General features: G+C 56.8%; 1 protein-coding gene and 1 long non-coding RNA gene across 2 annotated transcripts in view; one reads left to right on the forward strand and one right to left on the reverse strand.

Moving 5' to 3' along the window:
- The window catches only part of LOC121102888, a 58,547-nt gene that overhangs the window by 12,570 nt on the left and 23,478 nt on the right, over positions 1 to 22,499 (forward strand). The window lies entirely within an intron of this gene.
- Positions 12,994 to 22,499, reverse strand: part of LOC103678130 (guanylate cyclase D-like) — a 38,988-nt gene continuing 29,482 nt past the window's right edge. Inside the window, exons 14-18 of the mRNA XM_040630876.1 lie at positions 20,910 to 21,084; positions 19,789 to 19,887; positions 18,863 to 18,957; positions 17,170 to 17,255; positions 12,994 to 13,327 (exon numbers count right to left, since the gene is read on the reverse strand). Coding sequence (XP_040486810.1) covers positions 13,219 to 13,327; positions 17,170 to 17,255; positions 18,863 to 18,957; positions 19,789 to 19,887; positions 20,910 to 21,084 — 564 coding nt within the window. The 3' untranslated portion in view covers positions 12,994 to 13,218. The remainder of the gene's footprint in view (positions 13,328 to 17,169; positions 17,256 to 18,862; positions 18,958 to 19,788; positions 19,888 to 20,909; positions 21,085 to 22,499) is intronic.

Raw genomic sequence — 22,499 nt, forward strand, 5'->3', positions numbered from 1 at the left:
CCCCCCCCCCCCCCCCCCCCCCCGCCAAAGGCTGTGGTTGTGGTTAGTTAGTTCACGGGGTTCCACCTCACTCGGTGTCCGGATGGGGCTCCCCAAGAGTCAGAGATAGATGGGCAATCAAGTGTGCCTCCCTGCTGTGGGGGCCCCTTGGCACGGGCGACGGAAAGCCAAGAATGCCACGTGCTCAGTGCCCCTTCTTTCGTCTCTTCACTGCTTCAGCAGTCATGTTGCTGTGTGACTTTTGGCAGGTTGCTTGATCTTTCTGATCTCAGCTGGTGGATCTGCAAAGTGAGGCTAATAATATCATCTGACGGCGTGGCTTGCTGTGAAGACTCGAACGCAGCAGTGTGTGTAAAGTACCTGGGCAGAGGCCTGGCCCGTGGGACTTGCTCAGTGAACGTGACCTCCCTTCCCTGATGGGCCCCAGAAAGCTGAGGAATACAAGCATCCGGGACCTACCCTTGTGGAGCTCCCAGACCAGATGGGAGGCAGATGAGAACATAGGATGATTGAGTCCAGAGGCCTCGAAGGCCGAGTCCAGGAGTCTGAGTGTGATCTGAAGGAGGGGGAGAGATCGGAACTGAGCAGGGTCAGGGTTGCCTGGCAGCCATGTGTGTGTGTGTGTGTGGGGGGGGTGGCTTTCTTTAAAAGGCCACCAAGGCCGGCTTGCCATCCAGCATTCATTGGTCCCAGCTTGCGTACCTCCAGGAACAGGGAGTTCTCCAGAACAGCCCATCGATGGGTGGCTCAGTCTGGACTGGGTTGGTAATTTTGTGAAAATGCTTCCATTCCCTCCTCCCTCTGTCAGTGAAGATAGTAGACGTGGCTTTTCCTGTGTCCTCAGGACTACCACCCTGAGCTGAGAAAACCCTCTCAGGCACCAAGTTGGGCTCAAGGTTCCCTGGGAGGGCTTCACCTCAGGCCAAGATGAAACCCAGAAGCCTCAAGTAGGAGTGAGTGGCCCCTGAGACCACACAGGATGGCCCAGGAAGGCAATGATGTGCACATCCTGTGTGGCCTTGGGCAAGTCGCTAAACCTCTGGGCCTTGCTGTCCCCATCTAACTGCAAAGCTGAAGTGGAAAGGACCATAGCACCTTGGGCCCTCAATTTGGTTTCCACTACTCTGTGCCCAACCCCCACTGTGGGCCAGTCTTTCATCTTCTGTGGCAAATCAGGATAAAAACAACCACAGAGAGCCTTTCAGTTAGGTGTCTGTATTATCGATCACGGACTAGGCTACGGGTTCAGCGAGGTTAAGCAACTGGCCCGAGTCACACAGCTTTGGAGTCAGGAATTGAACCCTGGTCTCTGTACTCCCAGGCCAGATCTCAGTGCAAGGATATGGCCGTCCTCACTCCCTGCCCCTGCCTAGCACCTCTGGGGGCCCCTGGGAGTCAGGAAGTCCCTTATCAGCCCCTCCTGGGGCCCTGCCTTCTGAGGCAGAACGCTGGGTTCCCCAGTTCTTTTACCCCCACCCCCCCCCCCCCGCCCCGTGTTCCTTAGGGCAGCTGGGTTCAGACCGTGCTGGCTATGGGCCACCTCCTGGGGTCACAGTAGGAGAGGAAAGCAAATGTTGCTGGATGTCAGCTGTAGGGAGTTTGTGAGCCAAAAGCCAATGCTGGGTGCTTGGGAAAGTAGCACTTAGAAAGGGACGGGAGGTGCGCCCTTGCTCTGAGGAATAGCTGATGTGTTAAGCGGGAGTAACGAGGGCTTGCAAGACCAGGCCTCATGCTAGGTACTATAGTGGAATTATCTCCTCCTCACGGTCATCCGACGAGGTGGGGGCTATTGTTGCCCCCCTTTTACAGAAGAGAGACCGAGGCTCAGAGGGATGGTGTGACTTGCCCACAGTCACACAGCTGACAGGACAGGGCACAGCCCCCGTTTCCATCTGAGTCCTCAGACTCCAAGGCCCTCACGCATGGCCAGAGACTAGCTTGGCTAGTTTTCTGCTCTTCGTGGGGACACGAGCACCAGGAGTGACCAATGCAGGGAAAGTGAGGCCCTGTGAACCCTTCCGCCGCCACACAGGAGGCTCCGGGCTCTGAGTCTAGAACTGGTTCTGAGGAGTCTGGAGGCTCTGGGAGGCCCCCAGGAGAGGGGGGAGGGTAGACGAGAAAATTCGAGACTGGGCAAAGCAGGCAGGCCGGATCAGAAGCGTCTCCAGAGCTTGACTGGGCTGCTCCGTGGACCATGAAACCACAGCTCTCTTCAGCACCCAGGCTGCTGGGAACTTGAGGGTTTGTCCCTTTGAGCCACATAACTTTCTCTTCCATTTTAACCATTTCAAGGTAAAGCCCCATGTAACTTTCTTCTGATGATCCAGAGTTATCGGTATGGGCTTGGGTTATAGCCCACAATTCATAAGGTGTCATGTCCCAGTTTCCAACAGCAGCAGCAGAGCCAAGCCAGGGGGGAGACAGCAAGCACATGAGTGCCCCTGAGGACAGCATTAAGTAGAGGCCAGGCTGCCTTGGGGACAGCCCGCCACAGGCGAGCTGGACCACCTCAGACAAGTCATTCTCTCCTGATAGTCTCAGTTTCTCATCTGTGTACTGGAGACTGTCATTCTGCCACCTCAAGGGTGCGTTGGGTCTATACCATGGAAAGCTGAGTGGAATGGGGGTTGTTGGGTCAGTATGATTATTGATGTCATCTTCCTCACCTGAGAGGCTATGACTCTGTGGTTGACTGAAGCACCCGGTGATAAGAGACAGTGAGTGAGAGGGGCCGAGGTGGAGAGACCCAAGCGAGGTAGCCGCAGTGGGCCCAGGGCAGACGTGGGCCCTGGGCTCCTCAGGCAAGGCCCGACTCCCATGAGGGGAAGGGCTGTGGCCCAGGGAGGGCATCCCATGGTGGGCATACTCTGTATCCAGGGGTTCCCTGGAGGTCCCTTCCCAACGTCGGTTCCCCCACTGTGCCGAGCTCCCAGCAGGCTCTGGGATCTGTCTTCCCCAGCGGGGGGGTGGGTCAAAGCCCCAAGGCAAAGCTTCTAGAAACCTGCTCACACATACTCAGGTGACCCCCATAGATAAAGATCACCTCCTGAAGTTTCAGAGAATCCTGTTTGCGTCCTCTACTTCCACTCCAAGAAAAACATCAGATTCTAGGCCCCAAGAGGGTGCTGAGGGGGTGAGTCCCCTCCCCCACCCTACTTTCTTTGACTCGCCCCACATGAGGTACTCCTCGGTTCATACCACAGGCTCTTCAGAGGCCTCGCCTAGCTCCTCTCAGACTGTGGAGACGATCAGAATCCTGGAGGGCTTGATAAAACAGACTGCCAGGTACCGCCGAGACTCTGGTTCAGTAGGTCCCAGGTAGGGCCCAGAAGCTTCGGCTTGTGCAAACCCCCAGTGGCTTTAGTGCTGCCCGTCCTCAGGCCCTTGGAGAAACGCCACCCGTGTGAGGGTGAGGGACAGCCTTCATCCTCTGTGAGACGGAGGTGACCACAGCCCCTCCTCAATGAGCTGCCGAAATGAAGCAGGGGATGGGAAGCTATGGTTCACAGGATTATGAGTCTTTCTCACCATGAGTGAAATTCTGAGACCAGCGTGAGGCCTCTGTATACCTTCAAGTTGGGAAGGGGATGGGCTGGCCCAGGCAGCTTTCTAATGCAGCCTTCGTGTTGTAACCCGTTTAATCCTACAACACCCAGTGAGTAAACATTATTTTTATTATTATCATTATTATTACTATTACTGTCGTTATTATCTTCATTTTATATAGATGACATAGGAAGAAACCCAGAGAGGTTAAGTGATTAACTCAAGCTTGCACAGCCAGTGCAGATGAGTCTGCAGCAGGGCTCTAGCCCCTACTCATTTAACATTCTCACATGTTGTCCCTTGGTGCAACATTAATTAGCCAAAAGAGCACGTGTTCTAAACCTCTTTAAATTTACCACGATGCCCCTTCTGTGGAACATTGTATTTTCTCCCCTCTTGGGCGGGAGGAAGAGTGGTCTGAGGAGGGCAAAGCCGAGGGAGAGAAGCAGCCCAGATTTCAGAGGGGGACCCACCAGGGTTCCCACCCTCACTGTGCTGCCCACTGCTTTGCGACTTCAGGCCGGCGGCCTCACCTCTCTGAACACATTCCGTCTCTGTCACGGGGAGCAATGATGGACGACTAGGGCTGTTCGAGGGGTGAGCTCCTTTGTGTCAGTACCTGCCTGCCCGCGGCATTCATCCAGTCCATGGCACTGCTTGTGGTTTCTGGCGGCTTATTGTTTGCTTTTTTTTTTTTTTTTTTTTTGCAGCAGTTCGATCCACTTTGTGCTGGTTTCGTCCAGGGAAGAGTGACATGGTTTGTGAAGTCTCCCCTGGCTGTGCTTGGAAGATGTGGGGACCGGGCCTGTCTAACCTGCATCTGTGGCTGCCCCCGGGGGCAGTGAGAGTGGGCAGCATTCCCATTCTGCAGGGGGACCGGCGGGGCCTCCAGAACATAGGCTAGGGGCCCGAGGGCTGGGCACCCCAGCTGTTACCGGGACCATCTTCTTTGGCACAGGCCACCATGACGCCTTCCTGTCCTACTCGCACTGCCTTCCTCATGACCAGAAGGCCTTCCTAGAATCGCTCAAGTACGGGGCTTTGGGGGAAATCTGAGGCTGGAGGGGTGCTCATGGAGTACTGAGGCTGGAGTACTAGGTCATGGCACACAGCCAGGAGACGGCAGCGTGGAAGCTAGAACTCCCCCTCTGTGCAGTGCTGGGCTGTCCCACCTCCCCCCGTGCTGTCCCCTCACACACACGCTCCCCACCCACAGACACAGCCCACTTACAAAAGCACACGCCACGCCCACGCGCGCATGCGCCCTTCGTAGAGCCCCTCGAAGACCGTACGGGACACACAGGGCGACAGCTCACGAGAACAGCAAGCACCAAGCTTACGCAAACGTTTCACACAGGTACACACTGCCCACAGACATGTCAAACATTCCACAGAGACACCCTCGAGAGTCACATCGTCACACCACACAGATACACACGCCCTCCCAAATTCACTCTCACGCTAACGCTACGCAGGCAGCACGCAGGACAAACATACACCCCGAGCATACGTGCTGGGCACACGCCAGTCACAAACGTACCACACGCGTTGGCCGCAGACGCATTTCCTACCCCACATACACGGCAAAGACTCAAGATCCCCAGGCTCCCAGACCCAGTGCACATACCTAGACACATGTGCACGTGCCTGTGGGAACTAGGCTGTGACCTCGCATGACTTGTGACTCCGATTTTCTCCAAAGCAGATCCTACACGAGTCGAGTGGCTGATTTCCTGGGGCGTGAAAGGGAAGAAGGGAAAGGACACAGCTTGACAGACTGTCGTGGCCTCCGAGGGAGCCTGTGATTCATCCCGATGGGATGCTGGGAGCTCAGGACCCCGGGAGCTTAGAGGCCGGGCTGGGGCTGCAGGATGCGGAGGGCTGGATCCCGTGTCCTAAGCAGTGGAGGCCTGGCCCTGGCCCTGTCCCCAAAGCCAGCGCCTCTCACTAGGTCTGGAAGCTTGGGAATGGGTATTCAGCCTTACAGACTGCTGTCCTCTGACCTCTTCTGGGCCGTATGACTTCTGCCTGCTTGCTCTCCCTCTCCTCTGTACGCTGGGGGCAGGAGACGAGGGCTTGAGGCCTGATCCCAACCCCTGAAACTGTCCTCACCGCTGCTCGAATCAGGGCCTGCCTGGCATCCTGGGGGCCGGGCTGTGCTTGCTGCTGGCAGAGGCCATCTCTTAGGAGAACTGGGCAGCCGCTCTCCCTGCAGCCTCTCCCCTCAGCATGGACACTCCCCTATTTCCCGAACCCCTTCCAGGCCGACCCATGTCCCCTCCAGCTACTGCCCCATCCTTTTGTCTCCTGGCAAGACCTGCTGTGTCTGCCGCCTACCCTTGCTGTGTCCATCTCCACCCCCCCACATGCCTCCCTTCTCCCTCCACTTGTCTCCAGCCTCATGGTTCCAAGCAGCTCATCCCCAGCTTCCATGACCAGAAGCGCTGCGGGAGCACACTCTTCCATCCCCACCTCCCCCGGTCCCTCAGTCCCTTGGCTGCATTCTTCATAGTTGCCCACTCCCTCCTTCTTGATATGGCCTCTCCCCTTGGCACCTTGTGATGCCTTCTCCTGGCTCTCTTTCCGTATCTCCAGCATCTCGGATCCTTCTCTGGCCCCTCCTCTTCTTCCTCCTCCTCCTCCATCTGGTCTTTATATGTGAAAGCGCCTGGGTCTCCCTCTGCCTTCGGGCCGGCTTGTTCCTCTTCTCGCCCTCCCTTCAGGAGACCTTCCTGCCCCAGGGTCTCCCTTTCCTGTTCATCCATCCAGCCATTCATCCTCCACGTGGCGGCCAGATGGAGTCTCTCCAAAACACAGATTTGACCAGGTCACTCCCTGCTTAAAACCCTTTGATGGCCCTGGGGGTCCAAGCACATGTCCCATTTCCCATTTTCCTGTCTCTTTCACTACTCACAGGGACCAGATTCCATATCACGCACCCACATACATCCTCCACCAGCTCCTTTCTTGCCGTCTCCCAACTGTGCTCCGTGATCTCTGCCACTCCCGCTCTCTCCCTGCCCCCCACTCTGTCCTGCGCTTCCCCTCCCCACCTCTCTTTTCTGTCTCTGTCCCTCTCTATACGTTTAGAGTTGCCAGAGGACCACCCCGCCTAGGGCTACCTGCCTTGAAGACATCCTGCCCAGTGCCTGGAAGGCCCCGCGAAGGCTTCTGGATGGCCTGAGCCCATTGGCGCCCTTGCCATTTCGTTCTCCCACTGCCCCACTGACACTGCAGACACAGACTTTGACCTCTGTCCGCAGCACGCTCTGATGTCTGCCCATTCAGCAACTCCAGCCGTCGTCCGGACACCTGGCTGTTGGCCTTGGCTTCACCCGGGGCCTGGCCTCACCAGCCTGCTCCTCTGGACCTCACCCCAGAGCTCACCCCATTTCCTTTGGCTGCTCCCACCCTGTCGCTGGCGGCTGAGGCCGTCACCCTGTCCACGTCAGCCTTTTCCACGTAGCGTGTAGCCGCGGCCAGCAAGGCAGGCAGGATGGCGCACGCGGTGGGGGCTTTGGAGTCGAGGTCTGGCTCTGCCATTGGCTTGCTGGGGAACCTTGGACTGAGCCTCAGGGGCTTCATTGAAAATATGGGGAGAATAATATCCACCTGGCATGATCGTAGTGGGGCTTAAAGTGCAGGTATTCCGTCTGCATCAGTTCCTTTTTTCCAGGGGGATGAAGACCCTCCTACGGGCTCCCCAACAGACAGGTGAGCCTGATGCTGCCCTTTAAAAAGCTCCTGGACCTTGGGCCAGTCACATAATTGCTCTTTGGGTAGCTGCCAATGAAGCGGGACGTGGAGGCTGGGTGCTGGTTGGCTTGGAATGATAGGGGCTTTGGGAGGCAAGGGGGACATGGGGAACAAGAGCGGGGGCTGGCTCTGCCAGGGAGGGGACTGGAGGGAGAACTGAGGGGCTGGGAGGGACTCATAAAGCCCAGCTGTACAAGGTGGAGGAATGTGCTCTCTTCTCTGGCTCCCAGGAGATCTCCAGCAAACTCTCCGCTTCTCACGATGCTCTGGGAAGTTGGGTCTGGTTTTAGGGCTGTATCACACAAGGGAAACACAGAGCACCCCCACAGCCTAACTTTCCCCAGGCCATGCACCTGATGACAATTGGGAGATAAGCCAAGTGAATATTGTGATGTTCCTCAAGCTAGGATTTGGGACTTGGACACCATGTCACCCAGTCTCCTGGTCACTGGGTCCAGATCTGGGGGCGTGGTGGTTATTAAAACTAATTATAAAAAACTATAAAGACATTAATAAGAATGTCTCATAATAGCAATCCTCTAGGTTGAAACTGAGGGTCTGAGCAATTTGAGAGGACAAAGTGGGGCTAGGCACGGGGGCGGGAAAGGGCTGGGCGCCAGAGGAGATGGTGGGGAGGGCCCCATTGGCAGGAGCTCCCTGGCGAAGAGCCCTGGTCATCAGCGGTGGGGAAGGTACTCGGTAGGAAGGTGACATGGCAAGTTCTGTGCTACAGGTAGGCTGGGGATGCCGCGGGCCAATGGGGAATGGAGGCAGGAGTGGCCCGGAGGTCGACGTCATCACTGAGTACCCTGATGCTGGGGCCTGGACAAAGGCAGAGGCCAGTGTAGTGGGTGGGACAGACTTGCGGATTGATTTGGGGATGGGGGTTGGGGAGAGAGTCGTGGGAAGGACAGCGGAGAGAGGGCGATCACTCCTGGTTCTGGCCAGGTGACGAGGCAGAGCGCAGACAGGGCAGTCTGTGGCTCACTGGGGAGCTGCCCAGCAGGCAGCCAGATGCTGGGCCTGGAGCCCAGAAGGAGGTCTAAGTCAGCAATGGAAGAGAGCTGCCAGCAAGAGCTTCATTCTCCTGTCCATGCACGGGGACCACTACACCTGCCTCCCTGGGGAAGGTATGGTGGGCCCTGTGAACGTCACCTAGGTGTTGTTCGATAGGACTGCAAATATCTGGAGACTCAACAGAAGTCTGACGTAAGCCACCTTGGGCCAGGCTCTTTGGCTGGGGCAGGACACTGACATCTGCCGTCCTCTCACTGTCCCTCACTCATCAGAGAGAGTCCCCCAGCAGGATGCCTCTATGGGGTGGGCCCCACCTATGGCTCTGCGCCTCAGCGCCCTCCCCTTTTGGCTGGGCAGTCAACCCCTGGAGCCTGCTGGCTGGGGAGGGGCCGGGAATCCTGGGGTGGCTGGAGGGGCTCCTGCTTCTCTCTGGAACAGCTTGCCTGCCCCCTAGTGGACTTCTGAAGAGTCTCAAGGACTCCCACAAACTGGAAAGGGATCTCGAAGATTCAATCTACCCTGAAGCCCCAGAAGGAATGGCTTCTGCGAGCCCAGGGCTAGGGCCGGGCCAAGAGGGGCATGGCTGGCCCTTGGGAAGGGCCCTGGTGAACGCAGTGGCAGTGGGGATGGTGACACCCCCTACCTAGGGCTACAAGGTGGGCTCTCTGAGACAACACATACACCACAAGCTTGGTAACATGTGGCCCTTTCGTCCCGCTCTACGCCACTTCACCTCCCCCTGGAAGAGTGTAGACTCAGCTGGAACAATGTTTGAGCAAACCTGGATCTTCGTGCAGGTGGATTTCCTCAAAGGGAGGTCCACCTGCCACCACTGTGGCCTCCTCTACCTCCCCTGCCCTCTTCTAGTTCTTCTCCTGCTGGGGTCACAGAAAGGGGGCTTAGGCCCAGCCCTGCCCTTAAGGAAGCCCCCAGTCTGCAAGGACAGGGTGGGACAGGGTGGCTGAGGGGCTGGGGGGCCAGAGGAGGTGCCCCTCCTGCAGTATGCAGGGATGAAGCGAGGGTTTCAGGGAAGACTTCCTGGAGGAGGCAGCAGGGAACAGAGGTATGGAGGGTGAGGAGGAGTTGGACGGAAGGGGTGGGAAGCATAGGGGTGAGGGAAGACTACTCAGGCTAGTGCAGGGGTGGAGGTGAGAGCATCCATAGCCGCGGGAGGGCTGGTGGTGAGAAGAGACAGGCAGCCAAGGGAAACCATGGGCTGACACACTGCGCATACCTGGCGTGCAGGGTCCCAACTAAGCATTAGACTAAGCAGGCCCAACACAGAGAATAGCAGAGGGGGGACTGGCCAGGAGAGCTCAGGAGCTGGCGTTGCAGAGGGGAGACTGTCCACTGAAAGCCTTTGGGCTAGCTGCTTCTTCGGTTTGTTAGTTCGTCCGCTCAGTTTCCCACTGCTCACCTCCTCCTGGGCCTTGGGCCAAACGAATGAACTAGATACAGCTCCTGCCATCAAGTGAGGGTCAGGCCTGGCAGCTACTGATTACCCACAGGGACGGTCTGGGAAAGGGTTTCAGGAGGAGGTGGCTTCTGGGTGGGTTTTGAATGATGTTTGGGAGTTCGCCAAATGTGGGAAAAAGGATCAAGACATGTAGGTAGAGAAAATAGCAAGACTAAGATGTGGCATCCCTCGGGGTTTAGGCAAGAGCAGTGTGTCGTGAGCAGAACGTTGAGTGGAAGGGGGCAGATGGGGTGACGCCAGCATGAGTACAAGAGGGCCAGGCTGAAGCGTTTGGCTTTCCCAAGGAGTCCGTTCCACACTGGGCCTGCCTGAGGAGCCACACGCCGAACCTTCCAGGCCCGGCAACAACCTTCTGGAGCCCTGTGGCTCTGTCTGCCATCGTGAGAACTCCACTCCTTAGAGGTGTCAGGAGGGTTCCGTGTTTGGAAACCGACCAAGGGACAGGAGGATGGCAGCAGGCTAATGGCAAGGGGGGGGGGACTTCACAAGGACCAGCTAGCACTGACTCACCATGAAAGTCATGACTTGGGGCCCCGTCTCTGGGGTTCTGCCGGGGCGGATGCCCGGAAGCCCCATGCAAATGCCAGGCTGGCTCCTCGTGACAGGAGGGGAGCTCCTCAAAGCCTCCTCAGCCTCACAGGAAGGTTCGCCCTCACCCCCCATTCACAGAAAAGCCGTGTGCCCCCTGCGGCTGCCCGCTCTCGAGCTTTCCAGGGACCACTGCTGTTTCTCTGGACTTTCGTCGCACTGTGTAACCACCTCCGATCAGAAGACAGACAGAGCCTGGCACGGACAATCACTTCACCCCTCCGAGCCTCTGTTTCCTCATCTAGGAAGTGGGCAAATACCTCCCGTCTTGATGAGTGTTGTGGTTGAGACAGTGTGCACGGAAGCTCCAGGCAGAGAGCTGGTAGTGGTAGGTGTGGAACAGGTAAGCCCTCCGTCTCCCAGCACACAGGAAGCCAGCCCGGCCCCAGGGCGGAGGCACGATGCAGGAGCCAGGCGGGCGCTGGCCTTTGTCCTCAGTGAGCTTGTCCCCCCTGATGAGGGAAGGTTGGGGAAAGGCGAGGACCCCGGTGTGGGGGGCATCTATTCATAGCCTTGGAGAGAGAGTTCCCTCCTGGAGCCCCCAGCGTCCGCCCTGGAGGGTCTGAGAGGGACACTGAGAACAGCTGCCTTAGCCCTTCTCAGCATGGGGAGCTCAGAGGCTGGCCAGAAGGCCGAAGCCTACTCTCCCCACACCACCATTCTGGAGGGCCCCAGAGCAAGGAGACCCATGGCTGGATCCAGGCACAATCAGACATACAACCCATCCATGTACAAGGTGTGCTCTTGGACACATGCCACAAATGCTGGACACAGACACAAATACACGGGGATTGGCCGCTGCTCCCAGACACACGGGTATGTGCGACCCCCCGAGGCCCACATATATACAAACGCGCACACACAGACACATAAATGCACACATGCGTGCCCTGACAACACTCACACATCCATGGACAAGCACACATGCAGACGCAGACGCGTGTGCAGGGACAGCGGCACTCGCCTGCTCAGAGCCCTTTCACATCCACGGAACGTACACAGAGCCATACAGGTCTGTTCACACACATGGGCACCCTGAGGCCTTCATCTGGTGACAGCGTGCATTCACAGCTGTTGCCACCATGGACCCAAGAGCAGCCCCATAAGGCATGCAGGGCAGGGGCCTGGTCCCCGCTGTGCGGTGAGGAGCCCAGGGCATAGAGAGACTGGGGTCTGGGATGCCATGGGAAAGCTGGCTTTTGCTTTGGACTCTGGTCTCCTGGGTCTGCCCCCCACACCGGTCTCCATTTCGCACACGGGTGCTCACGGAGACTCAGTGTGCACAAAGCCTCACACCCAGAGGGACCAGGTGTCGCAGTCATCTGGACCCCACGTCCCTTCTACAGATGAGGAGAGAAGATCCACAGGGGGAATGTGGGCCACTGAATTCCGTGGAGGAACCAGGGCCACGCTTCTGCACCCCACCCCCGACCCAGCTGCACCCCAGGCACAGATGTGGTCGCACAAAGCCGGGGGTGTGTCCCACCAGTGGGCGTGCGCAGGTCCTCCCTGCTCAACACTGCAGCCTCGCTCGGCCAGGTGTGCTGTCTCCACAGTGCTTCCTCACAGGGGAGCTGAGGGGACCGGCCCATCCTGCATTTCCGGAAACTCGGGAGTGAAAAGGTTAGGCCCAAAGTCATGCAAGGTCAGGACGGGCCGTGGCATCTCCCAAAGCTGAGTCCAGCACTTTCCACCACACAGCTGTTCGTGGTTCCATACACATATCATCCACGGGACTCTCGCATCTCCTCTCTCTTGCTCCAGTGCGAGCGTGCGCGTGCGCGCGCGCACACACACACACACACACACACACACGCAGCCTAGCTCCTGTGAGCACACCCCCCACCAGAACATTTTTCCAACGACCCCCAGTTCCGTGTTGCGCCAGCTCTGCTTCCCAAGGGGTCTTTTGAAGAAGGACAAGTTTGTTTAGGCCTGAACCTGCCCCCTGGCCCCTGGCCCCTGGCCCTCTGCCCTCAGTGGGGGAAATGAATTCCACCCGCTTCTGTCTGCCGGCTCTGAAATCAGCCTGGGGGCTCTGGTGAGCACTCTTTGATGTTAGAAGCCAGTTTAATGAGTGGGTTGTGGGTTTGTTTGCTTTTCTCTGTAAGACAGAAGTCTCATTTTCCTAAGAACTAAGGAATCATCACTCCACTTCCCTTCCTTCTCCTGAGATTCTGGGAGCCCGAGACCTGGACTCCCCGCACAGTGCTCGCAGATACCCAGAGGGTGAAGTGGTTAGGGCAGGAGCGGAGGGAAGGAGGCAGCATACTAACAGTGTCTCAGGAACAGGGCTTACATGCCTCGTCAACACCCAGTTTAGAGATGACACACAGTCTCGGAGACGCGAGGTGACAGCAGTAGGCAGTCCCTGTAAGTCTGGGGCCCTGGTCTGCCTGGCTCTAGGTCCCGGCCTCCGTCGTGCTGTTCCCTGTGACAGCTGTGCCACTTGGGGCACATGGCCTCCTGCCTCTGGCCCCAGCACTCCAGCTATACAGTGGGAAGGGTGTTCTGGGTCCAAAGAATAATAAGGTCTATGATAACAAGCTCTCAGAGTCAAAACGATTTGTCAGGAACAAAGCACTGCGTGAAAGGGAGGGAGTATTTCTATTTTTATTGTTTTTGTGTCAAGAGGCAAGTTTCCCCGCAGGATTCATACTGGAATGCATCGATTAATATCGCTCCGGGGCACTTAGTAATGAGCTCCCTGTTGGCTGCCAGGTTGCTCAGAAGAGAATTCTTGGCGGGCACTGGAGCAGGGAGAGGTTTCGGGGCCACCTAGGTACAAGAGCTTCTGGGCTGGCACAGGCCCCTGCTCCCCTCTGTCCTCCTCCTCAGGGCCCAGCGAAGGCCTTGCCTGAGCTCCCGGGCCCGGCCGTGCTCTGGCGCGCTTTGGCGAAGGCCACCCTGATTTCTTGGTTGATGAGGTCCTGCCAGGGGTCCCTAGGGGAAAAGGAGACACAAAAGTAATAAGACCACCACTCAGAACAACAGGGGTGGGCATTGCTTGCAAGGAGCCCCTTCTCTTCTTGGGCTTCTCCTGCTCCCGGCAGCGGCCCCGCCATGGGCACACCCAGACCAGGCTCAGAGAGGTGAAGTGGTGTAGACTCGTGCGAATGCGGGCCTTCGCGTCCAGCGGCCTCCCAGGAGATGGGGAGCTGGCCCCAGGTCCATCCCCTGCTCCAGATGATTGCTGGGAAGCCAGAATGCCGTGGGCTGAGGGGCTCTGTGACTCTTGGGGTACGAGGCATATCTGGGATAGGGACCCTGGGTGCCCTCCCTGCACACACGTTCATTTTCTTATTTGCTTCCCTTATGTGCCTGGAGGAGGGTAGGTTAGTGTTATGACCTTTGCGTGGAGAAGAAAGCAAGGCTCTGAGTGACAGCCAGGGCCTCGCAGCAACCTGGCAGGGGTAGGTTTTGAGCCTGGTCGGCAGGGATAGAGGAAAGAGAAGGGACCGTTCTGTGGAGTGTTTCTGTGTCATGAGATGGAAGCTTCTGTTGTGGCGACACCAAGACATGGGAGGGCGGCTTGGGTCTCCTTGCTCTGACCTTCACCGGCTTCCCCAAACATCCCCAAAGAGATAAAGATAAATAACTTCGGCAGGTATGGCAAATACAGAAAGTGAGGATAAAAGCATCTTTAGAAAACTTGACCTTAAAAAAAATCACGTTATAGCATATAGTTCAAGTAAAAATTTCGTAACTGCTTTAGAGACACAACTCCAAGACAAGTCCCCCCAAGCCCTTCCCACAGAGATTCCGTGTGTGTGTGTGTGTGTGTGTGTGTGTGTGTGTCTTGGTCTGTGATCTCATCACCAGGCAAGCAGAGGGGTATGTGGTGGTGTTTCCATGTGTGCGTGTATCCGATGCCCACAACAGGTGTAAAGTGGGTGTGCACACTTGTTTGTGTCCGCGTGCTAGGTCTGAGCCCGTGGGCGAGGAGGGTGCCGATTCTCCCCCGCCTGCCCGAAGGTCTGGGAGGCTCCCAAGTCAGGTGGAACTCACTGGGGCTCATCTCAGCTCTCTCCCCTCCCTGAGCCAAGAAGATGAAAACGTTTCTGGCACTTTCTAAAGTTTCCATCAGGGAGTGGAAAAGTCATCAGCTGACAAGCTCAGGATGACAAATGGTTGCCAGACCTGCTATTCCTGCTCCTAGGATGGGGTGGGCCAGGGGCCTGATGGGAGCCAGCGGGAGCTTGAGAGCTCCCCTTCCCTGGGCTTCTGGCACTGAAAGACCAGCGGTGCATGCACCGGCCAGATCTCCTGGAGCTTATGTAAGCAGGGGAAAGTTCCATAAAGGAACCAAATAGAAGCGTCAGGAAGCAGCAAGTGCTATGGGGATGCGATGCTGGGAGATGGGAAGGAGGTGACAGCAGGGTTTCCTTTAGCGTGTGTCATCAGAGCCGCTTGCTGAAGGAGGGGCTTCAGAGCCAAGGCCTGCAGGATCGGAAGGGAAAGGGCCAGAGCATCCCAGGTACGGGGGGATAGCGGGTGCAAAGGCCCTGAGTTAGAAAGACATTCAGGGTGTTTTAGGGTAACAGCAAGAGGTCCGGAGCAGGTGGTGAGCCGTGGAAGGCAGCCAGAGTGCCCAGGTCAGGGGCAGGCCCGGCCCAGAGGCACGGGTGTCGGGGGCAGCAGGAAAGCTTGGGCTTGAGCCTCGGAGTAGTAGGGAGACCCAGAGGGTGTTAGCGGGGGGACTTTCCTATGGATCACGTTAGTGTTGTACTTACGACCTTGCTCCGGCTGCCAGGTGGTGGGTGGAGAGGCCCTGTGGATGGGGGAGTGGGGAGCCGCGGAGCCCTCGGGTGGGGTGTGTGAAGGCAGAGCGGTTGGGGGCTCCAGGACGGCCTCCTCCACCTTTGTGACGGAGGACAAGGACGAGGCCACCCACGAGGAGAGAGCTCTGGAGGAGGGCCAGGCTGCCAGGTGGGGCTCCCGAAAGATCTGTTGAGGGACAGCGAGCGCTCCACAGCCCAGAGCTCCGGAGGGTAGGTCAGGCTGAGGCCCGTGATAGACGTCACCAGCGTCTGGGTGGGAAGGGAACCCCCGCATTTCAGGGCCCGGGAGAGGCACGGTGCTGGCTGGCGGGGAGCCTGAGGAGGCTGCATTGGAGAGGAAGGAGCCCAGCTGGGAGGCCTGGGGCGTGTTTCTGGGAAGAGGGAGGGCAAAGGGGAAATGCTGCTGAGCTGTGGGTCGGGTTGAGAACCAAAACTAGCCCGCGGATCTAGTGACATGGATGGAGGTCACCGGTGACCTTCACAGAGTCTTCTGGGTGCGTGGGGGTGAAAGTCAGACTGCGGGGGCTGGGCAGGGAGTGGTGGGTGAGGAAGTGAAGTCACCGTCAGCAGACAGGCCTTCTGAGAAGTGCGGCTCCCTGCCCGGGCGCGCCCTGGAAGGCTGTGGGCTGAGGAGGCTTGCTCTTTGAGGGGCAAGAGAGGCGGGCTGGAGCAGAAGACCTTGCTGGACAAGAAAAGGACACAAAGGGCCATGGCTGTTCTCCTGCGGATGGGTGAGCCAGGGTGCCGTGGCGCACGGGAAGGCCCCAGGCCATACTTTGTTCCTCAGCCCGTGCTGCTGTCCCAGCAAACTGTCCACACGGACACTGTCTGCGAAACGGAAGGGCCCCGGGCTGCGTGGAGGCCTTTCTGGGAGCAGAAGTTGCTTCTGCATCCAGGAGGCTGGGGTGTCCTTATAAAAAGGGTGCCCCCGTGTGCCCTGCACCCTGGCCAGCGCACCAGAGTGTGCCCACCAGCCCCCTCCCCGCCCTGCTGCGCTGGGCCCCACGCTGCGTCAGGGGGAGGGCACTCGAGATGCCCTTGGGGCACCCCAGCGGCAGGTGGAAAGGAAATGGCCTCCTTGAGCAGCTCCCTGCCTGTAGCCCCTGCCCCACCAGCCAGGCCCCTGGGTTGCTTCAGTGCTGGCTTTTTCCTGGGAAGACCACGTGCGTCCCGCACATTTCTTGTCTTTAAGAGATGGGGCAGCCTTGGGTGGGGGGCCGTCCTGGAAAAGGTGAGGGGAGCCAGTCGGAAGTTCTGATGACAGAAAACCCTACTGGGGCTCAGCCTCCACACCTGCACTGAGCCTGTGGGCCCCTGGACCTTCTCATTTCTAGGAAACTGTCATTTTCAGCCACGGGCAGCCCCGGGCCGCCCTGCGCTCAGCCCTGTGTAGGCTGTCCACTGCTTGAGAAGAGCACTTCGCGGTAAAACAGCTCCCTCGCCACCCCGCCCTTACCGCCCTCAGGGAAGGACATAGGGCCACACGGGACAGAGGACAAAGGGAAGAGCCAAGCTTCCAGGCGGGCACAAGCTCTCGGAGGCTCTGCCTCATCGGGCCCTGAGGTGTCTGTGTCCTTTGGTCTATACGTTCCTCACCTGCAGAAAGAGTCTGAATGGCGACAAACGCCCGGTCACTTTTTACCAAAGCATCACCCAGGACCGGCTCAGAATGGGAGGACTGGGCGTGCGCGGCAAGAAGAGAGAGGCTGAGTCACCCTCGGCGCTGCAATCCCGGTGCCGTCACGAGGGATGTGTGTTTCTGACGTGGTCTGACCCGCACGCAGAGCTCAGATCAGAATGAGACCAGCCAGGCGGCATGACCTCATCCACAGCAAACCGTCAGCCGCGGGCTGTCTCTCAGCAGTGGGAAGAGGTGACATTTAATCGCTAAAGAATTCTGTATTTTCCAAGTTTTCCGCATTGGACGGGTGATACCCTCATCAGAAAAAGAACAAATCAAACTTCAAGCACAAGAGGCTGAGCTTTGGGGGAAGTTCCTCTTACCCAGGTTTGATGTCCAGAGGTGTGGGGAAGGACCCGGGGAAGCCTGCCTTCCCCACCAGCCAGTAGGTCTCCTCGACGCCCTTCCCCTGAGGAGAGAGGAAAGGGGATTGGGTGAGCACAGCTTCTCAGGCAGAGAGCAAGGCCAGAGGAAAGGGCACAGTTCCAAACAGCTCCGTGCAGAGCAGCCTGGAGCCGGGAGCCAGACCGTTTGGGTCCAAATCCCGGCTCCATCACTGGCTAGCTGTGTGACTTTGGCCAATTTACGTCACCTCTCTGTTCCTCAATACCTCATGAGTTGTTGTGAGGATTACATGCCTTAATATTGATCTGTTAGAGAACTAGCTGAATAATAAGTCATGAATTCTACGACCAACAGACCTGGAATGCTAAGAGCCCAAGATGCTGTGCTCTGTGATTTTCCCAAACTGTTGCAGGACCCAGTTGCCTGGGATGGGGGTACGGCTGCCAGGAACTTAGGAGTAGAGGTGGCATCAGGGGCACTGGGGCCAGGGCTGGCTGGCCTATGGATTTGGCCAGGGACGGGTATTGCCCCGTGGAGCCCCCAGGCCATCCGGAACCAGCCTGTGGTTGGTGTGCTGCCCTCCCCACCCCCTTCTGCATTCCCCTCTGGCTTCAGAATGCTCTGTTCCTCAGGCCATCTCGTGCCTCCTCCCCCAACAAGACTTATTCCCGCTCGCTCTCCCTCCAGAGCTCAGCCTCCAGAGCTAAGGAGTCCACGTACGCCCGCCGTCGCAGGCTGTGTGACCGCGGACAAGCCGCTGCTCCTCCCTCAGCAGCTCCTCCCCCAGCTGCGCCCTCTTGCTCTGACGTTTCACAGTGTAATGAAGCGAGTGCCACGGAGCACGCAATTTCTAGGGCCGGGTCACAGTTCTGGCCCTTTAAACGTCTAGGCTGCTCCAGTCTTACCACCAGGCCTGACTGTCCCCGAGGAACGGGGGACTGAGAGGAAGTGGGGTAGGAAGAAAGTCACTCACCCATGGGAATACTGAACCATGACCTTTTATTGAATGTTAACATTTCAAAAACGAATACAAAGGTGCTTGTGGGCAAGTATCACCCAGTATCAGCCCTGCAGCAGCAGAGGGCGGTCGTGGGAGGGGTGGGCACACGGAGACGGCATGACAGTTACAGCTGGGGAAAGGGAAGAGGGGTGTTCCTGGGTCGGGGCAGGCTTCCGGGAGAGGTGAGATAGCTCTAGGGTCCTGAGGGATGAGTAGGAGCCCGACAATGTCATGGAGAAAGCATAGGCTTTAGAGCCGTCCGATCTGGGATACAAGCTATGTGACTTTGGACGAATCACTTTGCCTAAGTCCCCTTCCTCAACTATAAAATGGGGACATTGTTCCTTCTTTGACGATTGCTGTGACAAAAAATATATTAATGTCAGGCACCAGCCTGCTGCCCAGGTATGTCATCAGTAGAAGTACGTTCTCGACCCTGGCCCTTCTTCCTATGAGGAGTCAATGAGGGAGTGGTTTTCCCAGGACGAAATGGGTTTTTTTCGAATTTGGGGAGTGATGCGGACAGGTGATCAACTCCGTCCTCGACTACAGACAGGCATTTCCTTCTCTATCAGTCAAATGAGTAAGAATCTCTCCTGCTGCCCACAGAAACTGGATTGGCAGGGGGGCGGGGATTTTTCCATCAATTCCAGGAAAGAAAGTTCCCCTACCTTTAGCTCAGTCTGGCCTCTGATGTCAATTCTGTAGCCTTCGTCCAGGCTGAGCAGTGTCTGGACTGTGCTTCTGCTGACGTGAATTCTATATGCTGACAAGAAAGGTAGTAATCAAGTCAACACCTGGTGGCAGCATACCTAGTGTTTGGTAATATCTTTAAGACCTGTAACAGCCCCAGTTCCAGCCAGTAATGCACACAACACTGATTCGTACAACACCCTTCACCTGACCTTCCTGTCCCGCTGGTAGACTGTTGGTCACTAAAATAGAGGCCTCGAGGAAAAGCAAATTCCATAGATTGAGTGTTAAGAGGAACTCAAGATGAAGTCAAAACCCCTAGGAACGTAATTTTCATTTATAGGGAAGTCTATGAAGGCTGAGTCAGAGCAGGTAAGCAGTTACTTTTCTTTTAAGAGCCGAACTCCCCACTAGGGCCAGCACATGTAGTCACGCAGGATGTGTACCAAATGGCATTAGGGAGCACACGCTTCCAGGGCCAGAAGCAAAGTCCTAGGACTCCAACTTTTACACCTGTTCTAACCAAGCCATCAGAGTGCCCTCAAGGGCCTAAAATGGCATTAAAAAAATTGAGAGGGGTCTCCTTGTTGTAAAGATGTGGAAACCAAGACCTAGAGGAAGAATATTTTGCTCAAGGACACTAAGCAAGCCAGTGGCAGACAGGGCTAGGATCCAGGCCTCCTGCTCACAAGTCATTGCCTTCTCTCATGAGATCATCACAAAAGCCCCATGGAAAGTTAAAAGAACCAGAGATATAAATTATCTCCGTATAGTTGTTTTACTGACAACTAAGGTACACTGCCACCAGGTGGTGGTTTGGTTACTAAGCACTGTTTCAAATAGCCAGGCTGCAGGGGTTGTTGAGAGTCCTCACCCAGGCAAGATAGAAATGTAAGACACTCACGCAGTCCTGTGGACTCCATCCGGGATGCAGTGTTAACAGTGTCACCAAAGAGGCAGTACCGGGGCATGGTGAGACCGACGACCCCTGCCACACAAGGTCCTGAAACTCAAATGTGCCCAGTGAGTTCCAGGAGGTCCTGGACCCAAGAGAGGTTCCCATGACAGTCTTGCCCTTCCCCCAAGTCCCCCCACCCCTGCCGTCTCCACCCCACCTCCTGGGCTCCAGCTGGGGGTGAAGATTAAGCTGTATGGAGTCTCCGACAGTACCCAGAGAAGAGATGATACCTGTGTTAGGCTCTGGGCTGGGGGCAGGGGGACACAGATAAATCAGAGCCAGTTTTTGCTCTTGGGGAGCTCCCAGCCAGGTGGGGGTGGGGGGAGGTGTGTATCAATGTTGTCTGTGATCAATGTCAGATGGAAGCATCAGAGCTGTGCCAGCCCAGAAAGGGGGAGTCTGACCCAGCCCAGAGGACTTTCTGGTGGAGGTGGTGCATGAGCTGTGTCTTGGAGGACGAGACAATGAGTGGGCAGGGAATGGCAGGTGCCAAGGCACAGAGACAGAGAGCCCACATGTCTGTGGGAAGCGGCAAGCAGCTGAGTGTGGTTGGAGTGGCAAGTGGGAAGTGATGGGAGACGAGGCTGGAGGGAATAGCAAGAGCCTGGGAGGCTGTGAGAGGGCCAGGAATTTGGACTTTATCCTGCAGGTGTGACCATGGAGGGAGGAAGGGGTGGCGGCCTGAGAAGCATGTATAAGAGACCCCGCCGTCCCTCCTAGACCCATCCCAGCAAACATTTTGTTGTTTGCATAACCACAGAAGGTCTCTGTCCTGCCTCTTCCGTCAGACTATCGGCTCCTCGGGATGGCCTCAGATGACTGACAGATGCTGGGGCAACATATGTGTGTGTGTATTTATATATGTGAATGAAACTGAGCATCACGCATTCTTTGACTTACAACATCTCAGAACCTTCCACTAATAGAAGAAAAAATGCCAATTTTTCTATCGTAGAGCTTTAGAATCTCAGAATCCCAGAGCACACCATTGGGGTTGCCCCAGCCCATAGCCCTGGCAGGGTGGGGACGTTGGTCTGGCCTGTCGCCCCCAGGCCCCCGGTTCATACCTGAGTGCAGGCCAGCCCGGATGTAAATGGGCACGTCGGGGGCATGCTTCATCCGGAAGCCTCTCACAGAGCTGAGGATGTCCAGGGCCATGTTGGCGATCTCAGCCGCGTGCCGGCTCCCGTTGCGCCGGGGCAGCCCTGACGCCACCATGTACGCATCCCCGATGGTCTCCACCTAGAGGCCACAGCCTTCTCACTCCAGTGCAAGAGCACGCCCCCCTGGACTGTCCCAGAGCCCACACAAGGCCCTTCTGGGGAGCCCTGACCCACCCCTCAAGTCTCTGGCCCACAGTGCCATCTCTAGCAGGCCTCCCGTCCCAGGTGCTTGAGCAACAGACAGATCTGCACCCTTCAAATCGCCTTGGTTTCAAGTGTAGCTGAGCCTGCCTGTCTGGTCTCCTCCGGTCCCAGGCCACGATCTCCTTGGCGGCAAGACCTGGACACCCCGTCCACACAATGCCACAGCGGCAGGTCAGGCCCTCAGCTGGAGAGGAGCATATCAGATGCATATATACTCTGGGATGCATATATACCCCGGAGGGGTTTGGAAAATAAGTACACCCAGTATGTCTTCCAAGGTGTCCTAGAAAAAACGTAGGTTTGGGAATCCTATAGATGTGGGTTCAATCCCTGGCTCTGCCGTTAACTGGGCAGACCGGTTAGCTTGTGCGAGCCTCAGTTCCCTCCTAGGTGGAATGCATATTAAAGATACAGTATTGAAAGAACTAGGCTCTGGTTATCAGAAGGGAGGTGGGTGGGGGATGGGGGAAACAGGTGGTGGGGATTAAGGACGGCGCTTGTCATGAGCACCCGGTATTGTATGGAAGTGTTGAATCACTAAATTCTACACCTGAAACTAATATTACACTGTATGTTACCTAAAAAATTTTGTTTACTTTTTTAAAGATTTTATTTACTTATGTGAGATAGAGAGAGAGAGCAGAAGCAGGGGGAGCTACAGAGGGAGAAGAAGAAGCAGGCTCCCCGTCAAGCAGGGAGCCTGATGCGGGGCTCGATCCCAGGACCCTGAGGTCATGACCAGAGCCGAAAGCAGACCCTTAATTGACTGAGTTGCCCAGGCGCCCCCCATAATTTTTTTTTAAAGGAACTAGTCTTATTATAGATGCTCAATGGATGGAGACTTCTGTCACCATCATTATCATCACCATTTCCTTGGCTGATGGTGTCGAAGATGAAAGAATCCCAGAATCTCAGAACTCGGCGGGGCTTTAAAGGCCGCCCACTTGCCTCCTTAGTGGCTGGCCGGGCCTGCTTGCGTCTGTTGATAGGAAAGTCCCCCCTTCTAGAAGTGGCTGCTTCCTCCTCTAGGGAACTCTGATTTGAACACAGATGTGTACTGTGGCCTTCTTCTCTACCACCGGCCAGGCAGCCAGGGTGAAGATGGTGACTCTACCGCCCCATCAAGTCTTCCCCCCTCCAGGCTCAAGAGCCCAGCTCCTGCACTGCCTCTCCTGCAGCCAGCAAATGCTGGCACCTCCCAGACCTGGGGAGCAGTGCTGTCCTGCTGCCCCACACACCTGCTCTCCCTCAGCACTGGTGGACAAGAAGAAGAAGAAGAAGAAGAAGAAG

This window comes from Ursus maritimus, unplaced genomic scaffold (genome assembly GCF_017311325.1).
Source record: "Ursus maritimus isolate PB19 unplaced genomic scaffold, ASM1731132v1 scaffold_16, whole genome shotgun sequence".
Lineage (NCBI taxonomy): Eukaryota > Metazoa > Chordata > Mammalia > Carnivora > Ursidae > Ursus > Ursus maritimus.